At 37.6% G+C, this 20373-nt stretch overlaps 1 protein-coding gene across 1 annotated transcript; it reads left to right on the forward strand.

Annotated features, from left to right (window-relative positions):
• Positions 1–1315: 1315 nt before the first annotated feature.
• On the forward strand, positions 1316–20047 carry LOC110029181 (metal transporter Nramp3-like). The gene is made up of 4 exons (XM_020731351.1): positions 1316–2001; positions 14247–14383; positions 14712–15364; positions 19351–20047. Exons 1-4 carry the CDS (start codon positions 1340–1342, stop codon positions 19558–19560), a joined length of 1662 nt encoding a protein of 553 aa, XP_020587010.1. The 5' UTR covers positions 1316–1339; the 3' UTR covers positions 19561–20047.
• Positions 20048–20373: the final 326 nt, after the last annotated feature.

Below are 20373 nucleotides of genomic sequence, written 5' to 3' on the forward strand. Positions count from 1 at the left end.
GTAATAAATAGAGGGGATATATAAAAGAACATTTTACCGGCAAAATACTCCACATGTATTCAATAATAATCTTTGCATTGAATAAAAGTTTTTCACCAATGAATAATCATTATCCTTAGCATTGCTCATGAAAAGAGATAAATTCTTATATTTTGATTTATGAACATCAAAAGGACTTACCATTTGAGGATGCCACATTCAATGTAGAGGAAAATGAGGAGATAATTTATCCTAAAACTATTAAGTTAAAATTATTCAATCAAACCCCACGAGAGAGAGAAAATATTACATCAGTTCTACGCACTTAGAAGTAACGTGCGTAGCCAATGAAATCATGTCACGACATCTCGCGCGACAGGGAAAAAAAACGGTGCAGTAACACGGGGAATATTCCCCCATGTGTTATTCATGTGTTATTGTGTATTATTCATGTGTCATTGATGTGTTATTGTGTTATTATAGCACCAAGAATATTCTCAAGACACAATAACACATGAATAACACACAATAACACCTGAATAACACGGGGAATATTCCCGACAAAGGAAAAAGCGGCGCAGTAACACGGGGGAATATTCTCCCCCGTGTTAATCATGTGTTATTGTGTGTTATTCAAATGTTATTGTGTTATTATAACACCAGAAATATTCCCTATTGTGTTATTATAACATTAGAAATATTCACAGAATACAATAACACCTGAATAACATACAATAACACCTGAATAACGCGGGGGTAATATACGAGAGAAGAGATAGAAATGAGAAGATAAAGAGGCGAAAAATATGATGAATCACAAAAGTAAGAGCCATCAAGGGCTTAAAATCATTCAATCAAAGCTATACTTTTAGAGAGGAAAGCTCTATATGTGCCTGGGATATAAGAGAGCTAGTTGAAATGTTCGAATTTGTAGCACTTTGATAGAAAATAAAATGAAAGTATGTCATTAGAGTTCTCATACTGTTAGTTTGAAGACACTTGTAGCTCCCATAAATTATTATTATTTTTTTGTTATTTAAAATTTTTATATGCTTTAGGCCTAGTGTGGCCAAGCACAAAACTATTTTAAAAGTCATGTTCACAGAACTTAAATTTACAATTTGCCGTTTAAAATGATGAAAGATTGCCTACGGAGCTTCACTTGACTATTCAAACATGGCCTTACTCAAATACAAGGAAGATATTCTTAAAAAATCAAATTAGTGGTAAAAAATCATTAATTACAAAAACAATCCTCTTCTATTAAAAACAAAAAGAATTGCTAAATTTTATCAAAGATAAGAAATGTTGGGCTCCACCTAAACGCAAACACGACGACACGATAGCTACTACGGCAAACATGACTCCGGTCGATATAAGCCTCCCTCCGCTCCCCTCTTCTCCCGACGAAAACTGCTTCTTCTTTTCCTTCCTCCGTTCCCTCGCCGCAGCCGCCTCCGTCGGCGATAGCCTCCGTAGCCCCTCCATGCCGTCTCCCTCCGACGAGGAAGCCAGCACTCTCCTTTCTTCCAGCTCGCCGGAACTCGAAGATGACGAAGAGAAGGCCTACGAATCCAGTGAAAAAATCATCGTTCCGGGCGCAGATGATGAGGAGAGAGACGGTGATGCACCGAGTTTCTCATGGCGGAAGCTATGGCTATTCACTGGTCCGGGGTTTCTGATGAGCATAGCATTCCTGGATCCGGGAAATCTGGAGGGTGATTTACAGGCGGGAGCTATTGCGGGATACTCGCTGCTGTGGTTGCTTATGTGGGCGACGATGATGGGGCTTTTAATCCAAATGTTGTCGGCGAGACTTGGGGTGGCGACTGGGCGGCATCTGGCTGAGCATTGTCGGGAGGAGTACCCGTTGTGGGCTAGGGTTTCGCTGTGGGTTATGGCGGAGTTGGCGTTGATTGGTGCGGATATACAGGAGGTTATTGGCAGCGCTATTGCGATCAAGATACTTAGCCGCGGCGTGCTGCCGCTTTGGTCTGGCGTGGTCATCACCGCGCTTGATTGGTGAGGTCATAATGAAAACCCATTTGTTCCTATTTCTTGATCTTGATATATATTACATTGTTTCTTTCATTAAAATTCAGGGAGTGTAGTTTTTTTGTTGTTTGAATTCAGTTTAAGATCGGGTTCTTATGCTTCGTTTTGATGGAATATTTACTGCCGGAAGACTTAGGAAGTGGACATGGTCTGCATATTTAGTTTGGGCACTCTGTTTAGAAAATCAGGATCCGATCCTGTTCTTGCTAAATTCTGTTTCTGGCAAAGTGTTTAGATTTTGGTTTGAATTCAAGTTTCATGCGTAGGAAAACTCTTCTTTAGGAGATTACTAAAATTAAATCAATATTAGGTGCTGGATTTTAGAAAATCCCTACACTTGTTTGGTTATGCAACCTCAGGTCTAGGAGCTTAGATTTAGGGTCTGTTTGGGGCATTTACAACTTATTAATAAGCTGTTGCGCAACAACTGTGGTTGGAAGTTGTTGCGGAGAAGCTAGCTTTCTGTTTATTATTTGTAGAATGACATTTCTACTCTTATACTATAGTGTTGTTCATAACAAAACTATTCATATTAGCTTATTCCATACTTAAAAGCAAATATCCAGCTTAAATTTTACAAAATAAAAATAGACACATCACAAAACAACGAGTAATACAACAATCAAAATAAAAAAATGACTATTAATATAATAATTAATGATATGATAATATTATTTTTAAAATGTAAGTGGTTCACGAGATAAATCGTCCTCCAATGAAACTTATCATGCCCGATCACTATTGCCGGTGGATTCCTTTAACCCATCTGCCCATTAAAAGAAATAACAGTTTTCTATTATTTTCTTTAGACACATGTAAAACTGTCTCATGTAGCTATGTAGCTGTCGCAAGGTAATTAGAGAACATTGTAGACCACAGTAGCAGTATAATGCTTTGGAGGCACCAGAGATCCTCAAACTCATCTTTTTTGAAGATTTAAAATAACAAAACACAAATCCATAGATGCATCATTAGCGAAAAAAATATTATAAAAAGTTAATGCAAGTTTAATTAAACTGTGAGGTTTCAGAGAGCACAGTATAAACCGACGAATCTTTCACTATAAGAAGAGAAAATACCTTATAAAAAAAGTTCTTAGTTGCCTTTAAACTACGTAATACCAAACTTGTATGTGTCACATATGAATATCACAAAAAAAAATTATTCAAAAGAACCTAAAAAATCATAGCACCAAAAAAAGGAGAACTTGGCTGTCATCATTGAGATTTTACATGTGACAGAAACCAATAACGACATATAAGCCATCCAAATGAACCCTTAAGGTGAAATGTCTCATCATAGTCTTCAATAATTAAAAATAAAACATGCAATATTTAGATTACATATTATATGCACGACTGCCTTATCGGTCATCCAAGCGGGAAATAATAAATGCATAAGAACTGAAAATAAAATTGAGATTCAGAATAAACATTATTTGCATAAAACAACGATACAACAAACAATAAATGTTATTATAACACATTGCAAATGAAGTGAAAGCAAAATAACAGACAACCCCTCAATTCAACCCTCCAACCATGTTATTAGTATTTCGCTCCAATCATATCATCTTCCATGAACCTTCCCTATCCTGGGTGCTAGTTTCAGGCAAATCACTTTCAGCCTGTGATAAAGATTGTCAAACTCGATATTTATATGCTTCAACAGGGAGATGTGACTGATCTTATCAACTCTGTTGAAGTTAATGTAACTACGCAAAGGATGCCGTCCAATATAATTGTGGAGCATCAGTGTGGTGACCACAATCACACTTGTTTAAAAAATAGATTTGTCAACATTTCACGCTTTATGACTCATTTTTTTCTTCTAAACTCCAAATATTCTTTCAATAACAGTGCGTAAGGATGAATTTTTCTAGTGAAATATCTTTTTCCTACCCGAAGCGCATTACTTGATCTTTAATCAGGAATGTGATATTTAGTATCCGAAAATGACTTTAGAAGAGAAGGGAGCGGAAGGCGTAAACAAATGAGATTAATGAGGAATGCGATGATGTTTAGCTAGTTGACAAATCTCATATCTGAAGTTAGCAAGATTTTTATTAGTAAATATCGACAGATACAACTGTTTTAAATTCTGAAAATTGGGATAACCCAAACGATAATACAACAACATAATAGAACATTCAGTGAATCGAGAAAAAAAATGCAATTACTGGGAGAAGTGTTCTCGTTCTCCATGACTTTCTATTGGAAGAAGTAAAGCCTGATTACTCTTTTACTAGTTTCAATCATCTCCCCTGAAAGGCGATATTGAAAGACAAACATCAGGAGAAAAATTAACAACACATTCCATGTCATGTGTTAGCTTACTAACAGATGATATGTTACATTTCAACAAAGGGACATGTAATACAAGTTTCCGAGTTAGATCGATTGTTAATACAATCAATCCTTTACCAGTAATAAAGTTAACGCACCTAGTCTTGTGGCCCATGAACCCGAATCAATTATCTATGGACTAAAAAAAGGTGAATGCCAAATGAGTGATACCTTGACAAACGTGGGAGGTTGATGGGCCGAAAGTGAATTGATTGGATCCGAGAAGTTTGATTAATTCCTTCATTTGACTCTTATAAGGGGTGATTTTGGAGTGTTCTAAGTGGGAGCCAGTTGCATCGTAGTAGATTTAGATGCCTTAGTAAGATCCTTGACAAAGAAGGATTTTGTTTAAAGTTTGTATTCCAGTTCCCATTAAGTTTTTAACTATTTTCTTGAATATGGTTGGGTTTGTGATAGTAATCATAAGTAGACTCAGTGGCTCGAGGAGAGTTTGATGAGCGTTGAATATTATAAATGGCCAAGACAGATGATTCGACTGAAGTGGAGTGTCAAGCATGACAATTCTCTGGTTCTGTTCATTTCAATTTATGTGAAAGCAGCACGAATGGATGGAAGGGGATCCCGACCAAGGATATGACCCCAATCATCATCAAGGATTTTGTTAAGGCCAACAAAAAAATGGAACATGCGATCTTTTTCTATAATTTTTTGAAATAGGGAAGGATCGGTTAGAGATTCCCACATGTAATCACAATAGAGATCAAATTCTATCCATCAGGCCACCAAATCATTATAGTACTATTCATTATTCTCAATCCCTATTTTGCCTCACATATCTTTTTGAAAACCTCATAAAGTTGATTGAAATTCCTTACATCCGAGTAAGTATCTAGAACTGCAGTCTATACCACACTGACAGAAGGGAGAAACATACATGAACGTCCAAGCGCAGTCTCCATTGCCCCAACGTGACCATGAAATTTTTCACTTCCCAAGTTTCATATGTCGGGTAAGTTTTAGGAGGTTCATGAATCATGCCCGTGAGCGCCAAATTTCTAGCGTCCCTTGAAGAGCAAAGAGTCGGTTTGGGGCCACTGGAGAAAATTAGATCCGTTCAGTTTATAGGTAGTGATTAGGAAGTTCATGTGCTTTTCTGGCCCTCCAATTTGTGGAAGGATTGAGATCGATGTTGACCCTCTGGTGGACTCAAGTACACCGTCGGGAGAATGCTCGGAGGCGGAAGAGTCCATCATTATTCCAACTGAGCTAAATGTGATGTTGGGTTGTCAAGACATGGGAAAATCTTGGAAGTTGGATAAGGAAAGAACCAACGGCTGGAAGGGCCCTTGGAAACTAAAGGAAAATCCGTTGGTGGTTGGGATTCCGGTGGCTGGAAACAGTTGCCCGCAAGCCAAACTACAGTCTCCAGGCGGCAACTTTGAGATCTGGCTGCTGGTGGCCCTTAAGAAGGCTGGCGATGAGTGTAGAGAGGCTGGCACTGAGATCTGGTTGCAGGAAGAACATAAACAAAGAGAACCTGTAAGGATCGACGACATAATTCCTGCAAATGACCGACGGATAGTCCTAGAGCTCTGATACCATGTCGAATTTTGAGAAGAGCTGCATACTTTCATTGATAGGAAAAGTGATATAAATACATATTATAAAACCCAAATGAAGTAAAGACATAAAATTATAAATAAACCAACTAGGAAATGCGTAAATATGGAAACAAAAAATAATAAAGCAAATAAGAGCTAATAGTAATTGCAATAGTAATTAGTCTAATAATTAGGGTAATAGTTCTAATGTATACACATATACACAAACATATGTAGATGCACATACATGTGTGCATATGTATATGCATATGCACATCCATACATACATACATGTAGATACACATACATACATAAAACAACTTTATGATCTCGTTCAGTGATTATCTTACGTTATTTGTCTGTGCTATTTTATCTTAAGTTTGCTGCAAATATAAACTTTTAAGTTATATCAAGAGGCTTCTCAATAACTATCGCCTAATGGGAAAAGGCAAGACTTGGTTCTTGTCTCTTCCCTTTGTTGTTTTTGGATCTTAATACCTTGATCTTGATTTCGAGTCTGTTTGGGCAGCTGTTGATTATTTATAATCTGTCAATAAACAAATTATTCTGATAATTTGATAATTTGCAGATTATCAGAATATACTGGCTTGCTGTTTGGGGCAAACTATTCAGAATAGCTTATTGGTAGTTATGACTGTATAAATGACATTCATGCCCCTGTCTGTTAAAACTGTTTGGGGCAGTTTATTCAAAATAATTTATTGGTATTACAGAAGCATATAGTACGTAAACATAAAATCATCATAGATCATTCCAAATGATGACACAGTTCTCACACTCTCGTGAGCATCAGAAAAAACAAAAAATGATAGACAAGTACAACTACAATGAAAAACATTAAAATATTCAATTTCAAACTCTGACTACGTCTGTCCTCAGATGCACCATCAAACTGTGAAAACACCAAATTTCCATCATTGCTGACAGTGTAACTTGTGAGACTGTCGGTCCATCAGAAGAAATCGCAACGAACTGAAACACCCTTGCGACAATTGTAGAACTCTTCCATAACTATGAGGCTGACGCGACGTTAGTAACAGAGCCTGTAGTCCACAATAACACAAAACAACTCTATCTGTCACTGAAGTCCTAAAATTCATGTTGGATAACAATAAAAAAAACAAAAAAAAGTCGAATGTCAGATCTTTAAAAAAAAAGTGCACATCAAAATAAATGTATAATGTGTGAAGAAAAAAATGACTTGGAGAATTAGCTGTCATAGATAACATATGCTATAGGCTTTCTCAGGACAGTCATCTCAGCCACACCCTCCGTGTCATAAATTTCAAATTCATTATAGTCATTCTCAACCTCAGGAACTGAAGACCCGATCAAAAATTCTGATGGTTCTTCATAGAAATTCAGGCCATTGTTATCTGCCATACTGAAGTCTGTATTTGAACGTGAAAGATGTTGTCGGATGAAGTTATGAAGTGCTATTGTTGCCACCACAATATGCACCTGCTTCTGAAATAAATATGACGACATATCACGCAAGATGACACATTTCTTCTTCCAAACTCCACATATTCTTTCAATTATCCCACGTAAAGAAGAGTGACGTTTGTTAAACATTTCTTTCCTACCACGAACAGTTCCACTTGCTCGCTCAAAATCAGGAATATGGTACCTAGTGTCTGGATATGACTTCATATAGTCATTCTGCATAGGGTATCCAGCATCAACCAAATAGTATTTCTCTGTTATGGTAGACATTGTTATTTGCAATAAATGCATATAACTTGGACTTTTATAAATCAAAACATACCTGAAGGCGGATGAGGAAAACACTACGATCTATTCCTAGTAGCATAGGAGAAAATCCTACTGTCATGTGCACTCACTTCCCAGTCCGCCATAACATATGTGAAACAAATGTTGAAGCAAATACCGTCATGACATTTTGAGTGGGTGAACCACTTCGACCAATATAAGCCACTTTGTTCTGGCTGGGTAGTCGAACATCAACGTGAGTACCGTGAGTTGCACCTATGCAGTTCTATTTTACAGGATTAGAAAATATTTATATTTTGGTTTGGAGGTAAAAAAAAAAAAGTTACCTTGAAGTAAGACATGTAACGGGGATCGGTTGCGATTTGTCTTGAAATATTAACAAATGATAGATCCTCTGGCCTCACGATTTTAATGACTAAGCTAACAAGTGGTTGTATGTCTTTAGAGAAATAATGACTTATTGTCTCCGATGAATGCTGAAATCTCTCCATAGCACATCTAATTGATTCATTCTGTGACAGAATATATAGCGTTATAGCCAATACCTCCCTTCTCGTCGTTCTCGAAGAATCTTGGAGTCTGTGATTCAGGGATAACTCTTGCAGGAGATCCATAAATATCGGTACAGTCATTCGGAATATATTGATGAACCTAATTGGATGTCTAGAAATCATCTCACCTACTCATTTGTCCCCAACAAAGCTGGAGGTCATACGGGGTATACGTTGCCTGATCGGTAATACTCCAACAGTAATATGACAATAGCTGCAACCAATGTCATTCTCTTACGACGTTCATGTTGCGGATCCATCCGAAAGAAAGAAAGATGTTAGTTAGTTCAACAATTTCTAACCAATAGAGCGAACGAGAAATAAACAAGGTGAACACTCAGCCAATTACAAAATAACTGTATAGAGCTGTACTAAAAGGCATTCAGGAATCATGTAGAAGTACAATTAAAAAAAAAACTCCAAATAATCAATGAGTACCTAATTTCAAAGAGTTCATAATACAACAAAAGAAAACGTAGAAAAACTCATTCATCCATAAGAACACGCAAATACTCGATGCGCAGCTCTGGTTCCATCGCCATGAATATTTGCTTACGTGTTAGATCCTCCAACTTTTTCATACATAATGCATGAAAACGCCTATTCGCAACTAATTCAGGGATAATTGTCAAAGTTTGAAGACAATCAAAGATAGTGCTGTCAGGAAGTGGAGCAGGCGGTGGAGCTCCAAAAACATCTATGAGTCGGTCAAATGAAATTTTAACAAAAATCTCCTTCTCTTTCTTCCTTCTTTCTTGCCTGGGCCTTTTCGACTGTGAGCTTGACTCCCCCAACTCTCTCTGGTTCACTATGTATTTATTCATCAGCTGTCACCGACTCTGACGTGAAATCATCTGGTATACCTGCAAACCCCGTTTCACTAGGGCTGAATGCATGCTTTTCCGTCGCCAACCCCCTTAAACATTATATGAAGTTTGTCCTCAAGATCTGACTCTATTTCGCTCTGTTTTTATTTTTTTGCTGTCGGCATTGTCTGTAACATTACATTGAGAAGGGGGTTTAGGGGTGATAATTGATAAATCAGAAATATTTGTAATAAACAAAATGATAATGACAAATTTACCTCTAATTTCTTGGTCCACAATTCATCTGGAGCATGAATTGTCCGTTAAATGAGATCCCAACCCAATCCCGTGGATCCACGTTTCTGCTCCTTCCAAATTTTTCACTCCTTTAATTGATCCCATTTATTTTTAAACTTCAGCCTGTCATATTCCCTTCCAGTCAGTTCTTTAAACCTTTTAGCTATATTCTGCTAACTTTCCTTGTTGAAATAGGTGGTTGGCCTCTTCTCGATCTCAATCTCGGTGATGCAGAGATTACAGAAAATATTGGTAACTTCCTTATCCCACATCGCTGACGGACCACCTTCACTTGTCTTAGTCATGATGAAACTATATGAAAAATTCCATATTGCATAAAAAAATTCATATAGCTGAATGCACAAAGCTTATAATTATGAATCTCAAGACAACAACAACACAAACCAACAACAACAGCAAGCCAACAACAACAATAGTCTCCAAATAATCACATTGACACAACTTTCAAAGGATTTGCCACAAATACAAACAACAGAGTAGCTATTTGCTCAAATATATATATATATATATATATATATATATATAAGGGCACAAAAGAATTATGTGGTTCAGTCAAAGACCTATATTCACGGTAAGACATCAAACATGTTTTATTATGCAATTGTGTAAGGTTACATAACTATAAATCTTAAGGGAGAACACTACAATATGCAATTCTTCCTCCATTTTATCCCTTTGGTGATAATAAAAGTTTCACAACTAACAAATAAAAATAGAACATGTTTTCATTATTCCTCCCTTTTCTTGTATGCTAAAAACCGAATGCCAGTTTTTCTCTTCTGTTTCGCATTTTGACAGCTAGAAAAGTCTGAAAAATGTTTCATATAAAAGTTGAAAGTCGCATAAATGCCATTTGAAAGCCTAATATAAAACACAAAGCCTCACATATGCTTATGAACAATAAACCAAAAGCAGGTACAACCAGTAAATTCGGATCCCTGTATCAGAAAGACCAAACAAACATTGCTATTTTGTATGTATTTAACTCCCCAATGTTATAACCATTGTCATTCTTAACATAAAACGAAAGATAAGAGTATTGAATCCTCTCAATGACAAGGTAGATATAGGTTTGAAACATTAGAAATACAAGCTATTAAGCTACTATAGGAGAATAAACAATATAGTAATGATTTGAGATGGATTGTCATGAACCAAGCCACAATCTTCAATTTATAACCAAATCAAGATTTGCTTTTTTGAACGAAGCCAAGCTAGATGTACATGTCTCCTTTGGTTATACATTTTACAAATAATCAAATCAATTTTCATAACTTGCATCAAAGGCATAATCCATACTAAGGACGATGGCATTTGCCACCAATGGGGATTGCAATGAATACATAAATATGCAGCTCATAAGCAGGAATTAATAACAACATTTTAATTAACCAAGCTCATACCCATGTTTCCTATAAGCAGGAATTACTTGCAACCCAAACAACAACTCATAAACTTGAAAAACAAGAATTTATAGTAGCTCATAGACAACTCTTAAGCCTTTCATTCCTTCTATAAGGGGCTCACAAATTATTCCTCACGCCATGAAAAAATCCTTGCTTTTCGACTTGAAATAAAAAGAAGAAGAAGAAACTTGAAATAAAAAGACGACTTGAAATAAAAAGAAGAAGAAGAAAATCATTTTTTCGGTCATGCAACAACCAACAAAAATCGAAACGAGCTACAAAAATCAAAACGAAATTCGACCCCGATATAAGGAATTCATTCTCCACACTTTTCTTCACACCCAACAAAAAACAAGAGGAATTCTAGGGCAAAGAACCATTCGCATTGTTCAAGTTAAAAATAAAATGAAGAAGACGAAAATACTTGCTCTTCGGTCAAGGAAGAAAAAAAACAAAGAACAACGACGTTCGATATCTACAAAGAACTATTCACGACCAGAGACATTCGATCGCTCTAGGGAAAGCGTTCCTTACGAATTGACTGTGAGGGAATGTTGTGGTATATTTGAAATTTAAATATAAAATGATCGATGACGAAGCGAAAAAATAGAACGAGAAAATTCACACCAAAAGAACACAGATTTACGTGGTTCGACAAAGATGTCTGCATCATCGGGAGTAGAGCGGCGAATTTCACTATTTCATAGGAGTTACATACCCATAGGGTTACACATCTATTTATAGATAAAACACACAGATAATTACAAACATGTCCTCGCTCCCCCCAACCCACTAATCCAAGAGACACACATCTCCAAATCCAAGAGACTCCAAATTCTTGGTATATGAGCCATACCTAACAATCTCTACCTTGGCGAATATCTAACCCTTTAGGTAAAAATCTCCACCTTGCGAATATTCAGCTCCTTAGGAGAAAAATATCATGAAGTTTCTTACACAAAAGTGGATTGGGCAACCATGCCAACTAACAACTACAAACATTCAACAAGTTCAAGTAACGCAAGGACTTGTTGAAAATACCTGACTTGTTCAACTTTCCGCTGCATTTTCATTATATGATCTGACAGAGTTAACTCCACATACAACTGGACTCCGCAACAGTTTATAGATAATACCATGCCTGCAAAATTCTTTGTTGTGCCAACAAATCTTTCACCCTTGTTTGCCACAATTTAAAGTTCTCTGTTTCATTGAACTTCATTACCTCAAATTTTATACCAGACATTGTCATTTAAAATTAATTATGCAGTGAACTTTTCATGCTTTGCGTCAAAGAAAATCCACACCGCAAAGAAAATCAAATAAACCTGAAATTTTCATGTCAATTGCAACAATTTTCCCGCAGTTTCTTGTGATTCATGAATCAAATTTTTTTCACACGAAACACCTTTCTTGTTCGCACAAAAATTCGACTGAAATACTGCAGACACCAGCCAAACTCCACCTGTTACAATTTATCCCGGACAAACCTGCGAATTTGGTTGACTAAACATCATATATCGCAACTGCACCTGCATCAACTCTTGCGACAAACTTGCGAACTCCGCTGGCCGAGCACCACTTGTCGCAACTGCACCTGCCCCGCAAAATCTCATGCGAAAAACTTGCGAACTCCGCTGGCCGAGTACCACCTGTCGCAACTGCACCTGCTGCAACTCCTGTGACGAACTTGCGAACTCCGCTGACGGAGCACCACCTGTCGCAACTGCACAACTGCACCTGCCGCAACTTCTCTTGCGACGAACTTATGAACTCCGTTGGCCGAGCACCACCTGTCGCAACTGCACAACTGCACCCGCGAACTGCTGCCGTCTCGAACGAACCGAAGCCCTGCGTTCCAGTGCTGCGAGATGCTTCCGTAACCGCCGTCGAATTTCTGTTTGCCACTGGTCGCGGGCCTTTCGCTGAAATCCTTTGCCACCGAACATTCTGAACCCCGAAGCCAAACCTCCTCTGTAGCGCGTGTAGCTCTCCTGCTCGCTGAATCCGTCGCTGCCTGGTCCGATCATGACGGTCCTCGCGAAGGAAGTTGCTCCGCGTGTCCGCATGCGGGCAAGGATTTCCGTTGACTTGCAGAAGAAACCTCTCGATCGAACTGCGCCTCCTTCGAACGATCTGCTTCGCCGAAATCGCCTTTGTCTTGTTCGCCCGAACCGCACACAACCCTGTCCTGATCTTCTCCGTAATGTTCTCGCGCAGATCCCAAACGAATGATATGCCTGTCGCGAAGGATCTGCTTCGCGCGAACGATCGTCTTCCCACGAACTATCCTCCCTGTCACTTGAAACCTGGAGGAAATTTTTCTGCGTTGCCAACCCTCGGCCAAAATCAAATCACAAATATCTTCAAATTTCAGTTTTGATTTACGTGCAGAATTACTGACAGCTATCCTCATAACTTCCCAGCTATTTGACAATTAAGCTAACAAGATCAATACACATATCTCATCATCAAATTCAATTTCCACATAAGATAATTGCTTTGTGATAGCACTAAAATCATTCAGATGTTGTACAACAGACGTACATTCCACCATCTTTAAATTGAATAACAACTTCTTCATCAAATATATCTTATTATTCGCCGATGACTTTTCATACATACCTGACAGGGCTGCCATAAGATCTGCAGTCGTTCTCTCATTGACGACGATGTGTGCAACAGACTTCGATATGGTCAATCAAATAATCTCGAGAAACTGTCGATCCAACAGATTCCATTCAGCTTCATCCATTATTTCAGGTATTTTCCCCAATAATGGAAGATGAAGTTTCTTCCCATAGAGGTAGTCCTTTATCTGCATCCTCCAATAATCAAAATCTGTGTCATCGAACTGGGAAAACATACCTTACGAATCAAAAAGAAAAATCAAAAGAAATGCGGTTCGATCTCCTCTAGGGTGACAATTCCAGGGAGGGAGAGCGTGAGGGAGATTTGGGGTATCTAGGGCAATGATAGAAGCTGAACGCGGGACTCGGGTCTTCACCCGCGTTGAAGGACCTAACGAAATTCGATTACACGAACGTAGTGCGGTAGAAATAATCTGCTCGAACGTGAATTCCAAACACTGCGGCGGCGTTTTGAAAATGCCACCGCACCTAAATAAACTACCCAAAACGGACCCTTCTTCTTACGTAATAATCCATTGATGTTTTCCTTTCTGAAAATCATTTGAACGAGAAAAGCATAGTTTTTGGATTCTACCTTGTTATTAAGGAAGCTCGACAATTATAAGCAATTTATAGGGTTTAAATGAAGCTACAACTGTTCCCTTTGTTTTTTGTTTTTATCCAATAACATGAACTATTTATCTATTTAATCATATAAGCATATATATATAAATGCTGTTGGTTTTAGAGATCTCGAGTAAAGGTTTATTACTTCTTTTAATATTGAAATTTTAATCAAAATGCTCTATAAATTTATTGCTATTATTTATCTTTGGCAGTTTTATCTTTCTTTTCCTGGAAAACTATGGGGTTAGAAAGTTGGAAGCCTTCTTTGCTGTTCTCATTTCAACTATGGCCGTTTCTTTTGCTTGGATGTTCGGAGAAGCCAAACCTAGCGGAAGGGAGCTTCTGATTGGTAATTCTTTTTTGGGGCATTTACATACATGCCAGCCAATTTTTATGTATTGACATCTCTAACACCTAAAGTTTACTTTTTACATTTATAACACCCAAATCTTTCATATCACATAAAAAATACCATCATTTCAACTTTTAAGCAGTGACATACATCTTTTCATGCAAATATAAAATGGCATGTATGTAAAAATTGAAGTTTAGATGTTAGATATGTAACTACATAGGAATTTAGTGGCATGCTTGTAAATCTTCCTTCTCTCTTACAAAGGCAATGCTCTGGCCCTATTCAATTTCTAACTATGATTAACTCTCGGCTGTTTTCGCAGGCATTTTAGTTCCTAAACTGAACTCCAGAACAATAAGGCAGGCCGTCGGGGTAGTTGGTTGTGTAATTATGCCACATAACGTGTATCTCCATTCGGCTCTGGTTCAGTCCAGAAAGGTCGATCCTAACAAGAAAAATCGTGTTCAAGAAGCGTTACATTATTACACCATAGAGTCAACTATTGCTCTCATCGTCTCCTTCATGATAAATTTGTTTGTGACGACTGTTTTTGCAAAAGGGTTTTATGGGAGTAAGGAAGCTGGCGCTATTGGACTCGAGAATGCGGGGCAGTACTTAGAACAGAAGTATGGCGGAGGCCTTCTACCTATTCTTTACATATGGGGTATAGGACTATTAGCTGCAGGACAAAGCAGCACCATTACTGGAACTTATGCGGGGCAGTTTATTATGGGAGGATTTCTCAATCTTAGATTGAAGAAGTGGCTCAGGGCGTTGATAACAAGAAGCTTTGCAATTGTGCCGACGATGATTGTTGCTCTCTTTTTCGACACATCTGATGCCGCGTTAGATGTTTTGAACGAATGGTTGAATGTTCTTCAGTCGGTACAAATTCCTTTTGCTCTTATCCCTCTTCTTACTTTGGTATCGAAGGAGCAAGTTATGGGAAATTTCAAGATTGGTCATCTAACAAGGGTAATTTCCACTAATACCTCCTGCCCAATATATCATTTGTTTGTTTTTGAATCTCATTAAGTAATCTCAGCTTCTAATAATGTCAGTGTTGAAATTGAACTTAGTTTGCGAGAGAGAATACAAATACTATCTACGCTCTCCCCTTAGGACATTATTTTTAGGGCGCTTCATGAATGACGCATGCAAAAGTAGTAGGTCATCTGCACCTTGCAATTTCAGTAGAAATTTTAGAATAATAAATATTTCAGTTGTATAATCATTTTAGCCTTCAAATTTTCACCATGTATGGAATTTCATTGGTGTAGTTATTGTGCAATTTATGTGTATGAATAATGAATATTGCAGTTGAATATGACGCATGAATGATAATGGAATCAGGAAGCTGTCTCAAAGATAAAACCATAAATCTGTAGATGTAATTCAACTCATTTGTTGGACTCTATATGTGATTTACAACTAGACTTGATTGGATGCAACGACAATGATGAAGAAAAATGTTATTAATAATTAATATAGACTAATTATTAGGATTCGAATAATCTGGGTGATAACACTTAACGGGAATAGACAGTATAGAGAACTTAAAGTTTGAAGAAAATTTTCTGAACAATTAAATATACTAATTATTAGGACATTAATTAACAATCACGCATTGCATTAGATCCATTCTCCCATACAACAATTTTAATTTTCTTGGTTTTGTTTTCATCTATATCATAAAACTGAACTCAATGATTGTCATAGGTTGTCATTGTCATTGTCAAATTCTCTGAACCACACATTTAGCCATTTTGATACTAAATTTTATGCAGGATGTCTTATTGTAGGTTTTTACAAATGATTGTCATAGGTTGTCATTGTATTGTCTATGTTCAGTTTTTGCATATCTCAGGGTCTGATTTCTGATTAAAAAAATTCAAGTTAATTGCTTTCTTAAAATCTCAAAATTTGGCTAAAACAAAATTTTAATTTTAAGAATCGTAGTTGCAGCTATAATGCATAACAGTTTGAAAGTCACAAAACAATCCTGAAAAACTAATTTGCGCCATCCACTACAATGGCCCATTCATCAACTTCCAATTTCTGTTACAATGTACATGTTTTAAAAACCAGAATGGACCGGGCGGCCAATCTGACAGGTTCAACCTCAAAATGATGTCCAGGAAACTGGCCTGGAGGGCTGTATAGCAGGCTTGCTTGCTGTAGGAGGACAGGGTGGTCGGACAACCAGGCTGAAGTGGAGATGGGCTGCCGCGGGAAGGTGGGTTAGTGGGAGAGGGGTTTATTGGCAGCCTGCAGAAGGCATGGTTATGTTAACCTGCATGGAGCTGGGGTGATCTGCTACTGCAGGTTATGCCACAGGAAGTTGTGGGGGCAGGTTGAGCGGCTTAGAGGGGATAGCAGGAGAGAGCGGGGATGATAGGAACGTTGGCGGGGTGGCAGCAGGCCAGGGAGGGGAAGTCGGGGACGATGATCACCACCTCAGGGGAGGGATATAACTGGAGCACCACCCAATTTATTGGATGCAATACTCGAATGGGACAAAAGGGCGCTGACGGCTATGCTTGACAGAAATCTGAAATCAATCTCACAGACCATAATCCTAAAATAGAGAAATAACATATAAATAGAAGATGGATACATAAGAAACAAAAACAGGAAGGGGGAATAATTCACGCCGAATGAAAATAGGGAGAGGAGGCGGTTCAGTATCTTGCTGTACCGAACCCTCTTATGCTGAACCAGTTGGGGCCGGTTCAGCCCCCAAGCTATGCGTTAGCCTCTCAGGGTTGGGGGAGCTTCGGCCTCATTAGTTGAAGCTTTTCTGTCTTCTCTTGGTAGTTAGGTCGGTCATGTTGTAAGCTCCCGAAAAGTCAATCTTGTAGATGTTGTTTTAAAGAATATCTTGATAGAATATATTTATCTGTCAACTTTAGGCACAATTTAAGTCGAAGGTGCACAACGATGTAGGTTCACTCGGGCCAAATTCCGAGCGATTAAATATATAATATGCTTCTCCCATTCCACGTACTCGGTTGGATGTGTCCGATGAACAAAGCTCTCAAGGAGGTCAACTCTGGAATGACATCTCTAGCAGATTGGGTCATCCTGATGTGTAACCACTCATGAGAGGCATTTTCTTTTTCCCAAGGATCCTGGGGTGGTTCCCATCATTGCAGCTCATCCATCCTGTCTAATCTTCTATTGGGAGTGCATAGTTGAACTAATTTTAATCCCTAAATGGGTTATAACCGTCATTCAAAATTAACTCAAATTCTTCCCATCTTTGACGGTTTGGACCTTCTTCCATAGGGGCAACTTAGGTGATAGGCTATATATTTGAAATGCCTGAAATTTTTTCTATCTGAAATTGACTTGTGTCTAGTATCAGTTTCTCAAGCTCTTTGTTCTTTTGGACATCCAAAGTCAGTCCTGCTAATGCTCGTCTCAATACCTGCAAAATGTTAGCTCGAGGCACCATAATCTTGTACTCTGTCGGGATGCCCATCACATCAGAGTCATTATCTTCTAGAATAACTACTGTTACATCAGTCTGAATCTCTATCTTGGGGTCGACTGGAATCAACAACTTCTCCTCCTTGTTGGCTGAACATTGAGAATTTTCTCTGAAGTTTGCATCTTCTTTCGAATCACCGAGATATCTCTTCAACTGGAAGCATGTTCTCCTGTTTTATGTCATTACCGTCTTCAGTGTCTACTATATCATTACTAAATTTTTCAAGAATGCTCTGCTCCATGAAACAGATCACTCCCCTGGTTGTGCAATCAGATTCAATGTGCCTAAATCCGTGACACGTGCAACACTTCCTGGCTGGGACAAATTCAAGGATGCGAATTTGTTTCACCTATTCTCCACTTTGACTCAATTTTTACTCTGACGGGGTTAGCTTGGATATTCTTTTGGGTATAATCTGACTGTAAGTCTCTGAGGTTGAATTTTGCCTGGAAGATGTGTTGGTCTCTCGATAATGTTGTCTCTCTACTTCTGAAGCTAGAGGCTGCATCTTCTGTCTGTAGTAAACTGGTAGGAACTGGCACTGTGTCGTTTGATGTTGTCTCTCCACGGTAAGGAGAGTAGATGTTTTAGATTCGACTTATGTTAAGAAAGACAGAGGTAGACCTAAAAAGACTTGTGCTTATTGCATAAAAAAATATCTTAATCTATTATAATTAAATGAAAATATGACACTCAACACGGTGCAATGGAGAAAAAGGATTCTTGCAGCCGACCCCACTTAGTGGGATAAAAGCTTGTTATTGTTGTAAAAAAATTAATTATCTCCTTAATCGCTTTAATAACATTGGGCTCTTATTAATTCAATAAACTAAAAAATCAAGTGACCCAACTTGAATATGGGCTTAGTTTGTTTGCAGGGGTCAATTGGGGCAAATTAATATAACTCTGAGGGGACAAACAATTAAATTGTACCTTCTTTATTAATAGATTTTCAAATTTCAAGGTGGGCAAGGTAGGTAATCCTTGAAAGTTAGAATGATGGTATTTTTTTATGTGATTTAAAAGATTTGGGTGGTTTAAATATAAAAAGTATAGCTTAGGCGTTAGATATGTAAATATGTGGAAATTGGGTGGTATGCATGTAAATGCTTCTTCAAAAGGGAAATTTACATGCATACCCCAATTTCTATGTATTTACATATCTAACACCTATACATTCATTTTTTACATACAATACCCCGTTGCCTAAGCATGAGAAGGTGTATTTCACTTCTTAAAAGTTAAATGGTGTTACTTTTTTATGTGATTTGAAAGATTCGGGTGGCATATATGTAAAAACCAAAATGTAGGTGTTATATATGTAAATTCATAGGAATTGTGTGTGTGTGTGTGTGTGTGTGTGTGTGTGTGTGTGTGGGCTTTTTCCCCTTTTCCCTATAGAAATTTATATAAAAATCCAACTGTTTAATTTCTGAAACTCCAATTCTGAATCTTTCTTCCTCTGCAGGTACTCACTTGGGTTGTCGCTGCTCTACTAATAATCATTAACGCATATCTTCTTCTAAATTTTTTCTCATCCGAAGTTAATGGCCCGTTGTTCGGTTCTATAGTAAGTCTCATCTTAGCTCTATATATCGGTTTCGTCTCATATCTCATCCTACGAGGTTTCGATCTACTGGATCAGTTTGTCTCAATAATCCACAAGAGATTCTTATGAGTAGAATGACTAATAAAATTACAAACAAAACCTTGTTTTACACTGAAGCAAGCTTTAATCTGCTTCCTGCTACACTAGTCTTTCTCACTGCCTTCCATTTATAGCACAAATCAGCACAATGTCGCAGTTTAGAGTGCTGCGCTTCTGCATTACATACATACCATTCAATCCTTACGTATTTACTTATCGAGTGAAGTATCAAAATAGTCCACTGACTATTTAAGGGGGTCATTTTAGTCTCAGAGTTTATAAATGTCTCAAATTAGTCTTTAGACTGTTTTAATATCGGTTGAAAATTAGAAATAATGCATAGCGAGGATTATTTTAGCATTCGATAAAATAGTTAGGGGATTAAATTGGTACTTTTATGAATTTTGGGACTAAAAGGGACTCCTACAAAGAGCTGAGACCATTTTGACCCTTTTCTTTTTACATATCTAACACCTAAACTTCAATTTTTACATATACGCTGCCTTATAACATGAAAATATATATTTCACTTTTTAAAAATTAAATGTGATATGGAAGATTTGAGCGGTGTAAATGTAAAAAAAGCAAAGTTTAGGTGCTAGATGTGTAAATATATAAGAATTGGGTGGTATGTATGTAAATGTCCCTTGATTTTAATTGCACTCTGAAGTAGATAGGTTTGTTGGATTTCTAAAGAGGAGAGGCACTTTCTCCTCATTTATTGTATTAAAATTTTGATTAGAACAATGTAATTCTTGAATAAGAAATTCTTGCTTCATTTAGGTTTTATGTTGTAGAATGCCTGGGATGCCTCTTTGATTGAAAATTTCTTATTATTTTTAC

Source organism: Phalaenopsis equestris, unplaced genomic scaffold (assembly GCF_001263595.1).
Source record: "Phalaenopsis equestris unplaced genomic scaffold, ASM126359v1 Scaffold000552, whole genome shotgun sequence".
NCBI classification, from domain to species: Eukaryota; Viridiplantae; Streptophyta; class Magnoliopsida; order Asparagales; family Orchidaceae; genus Phalaenopsis; species Phalaenopsis equestris.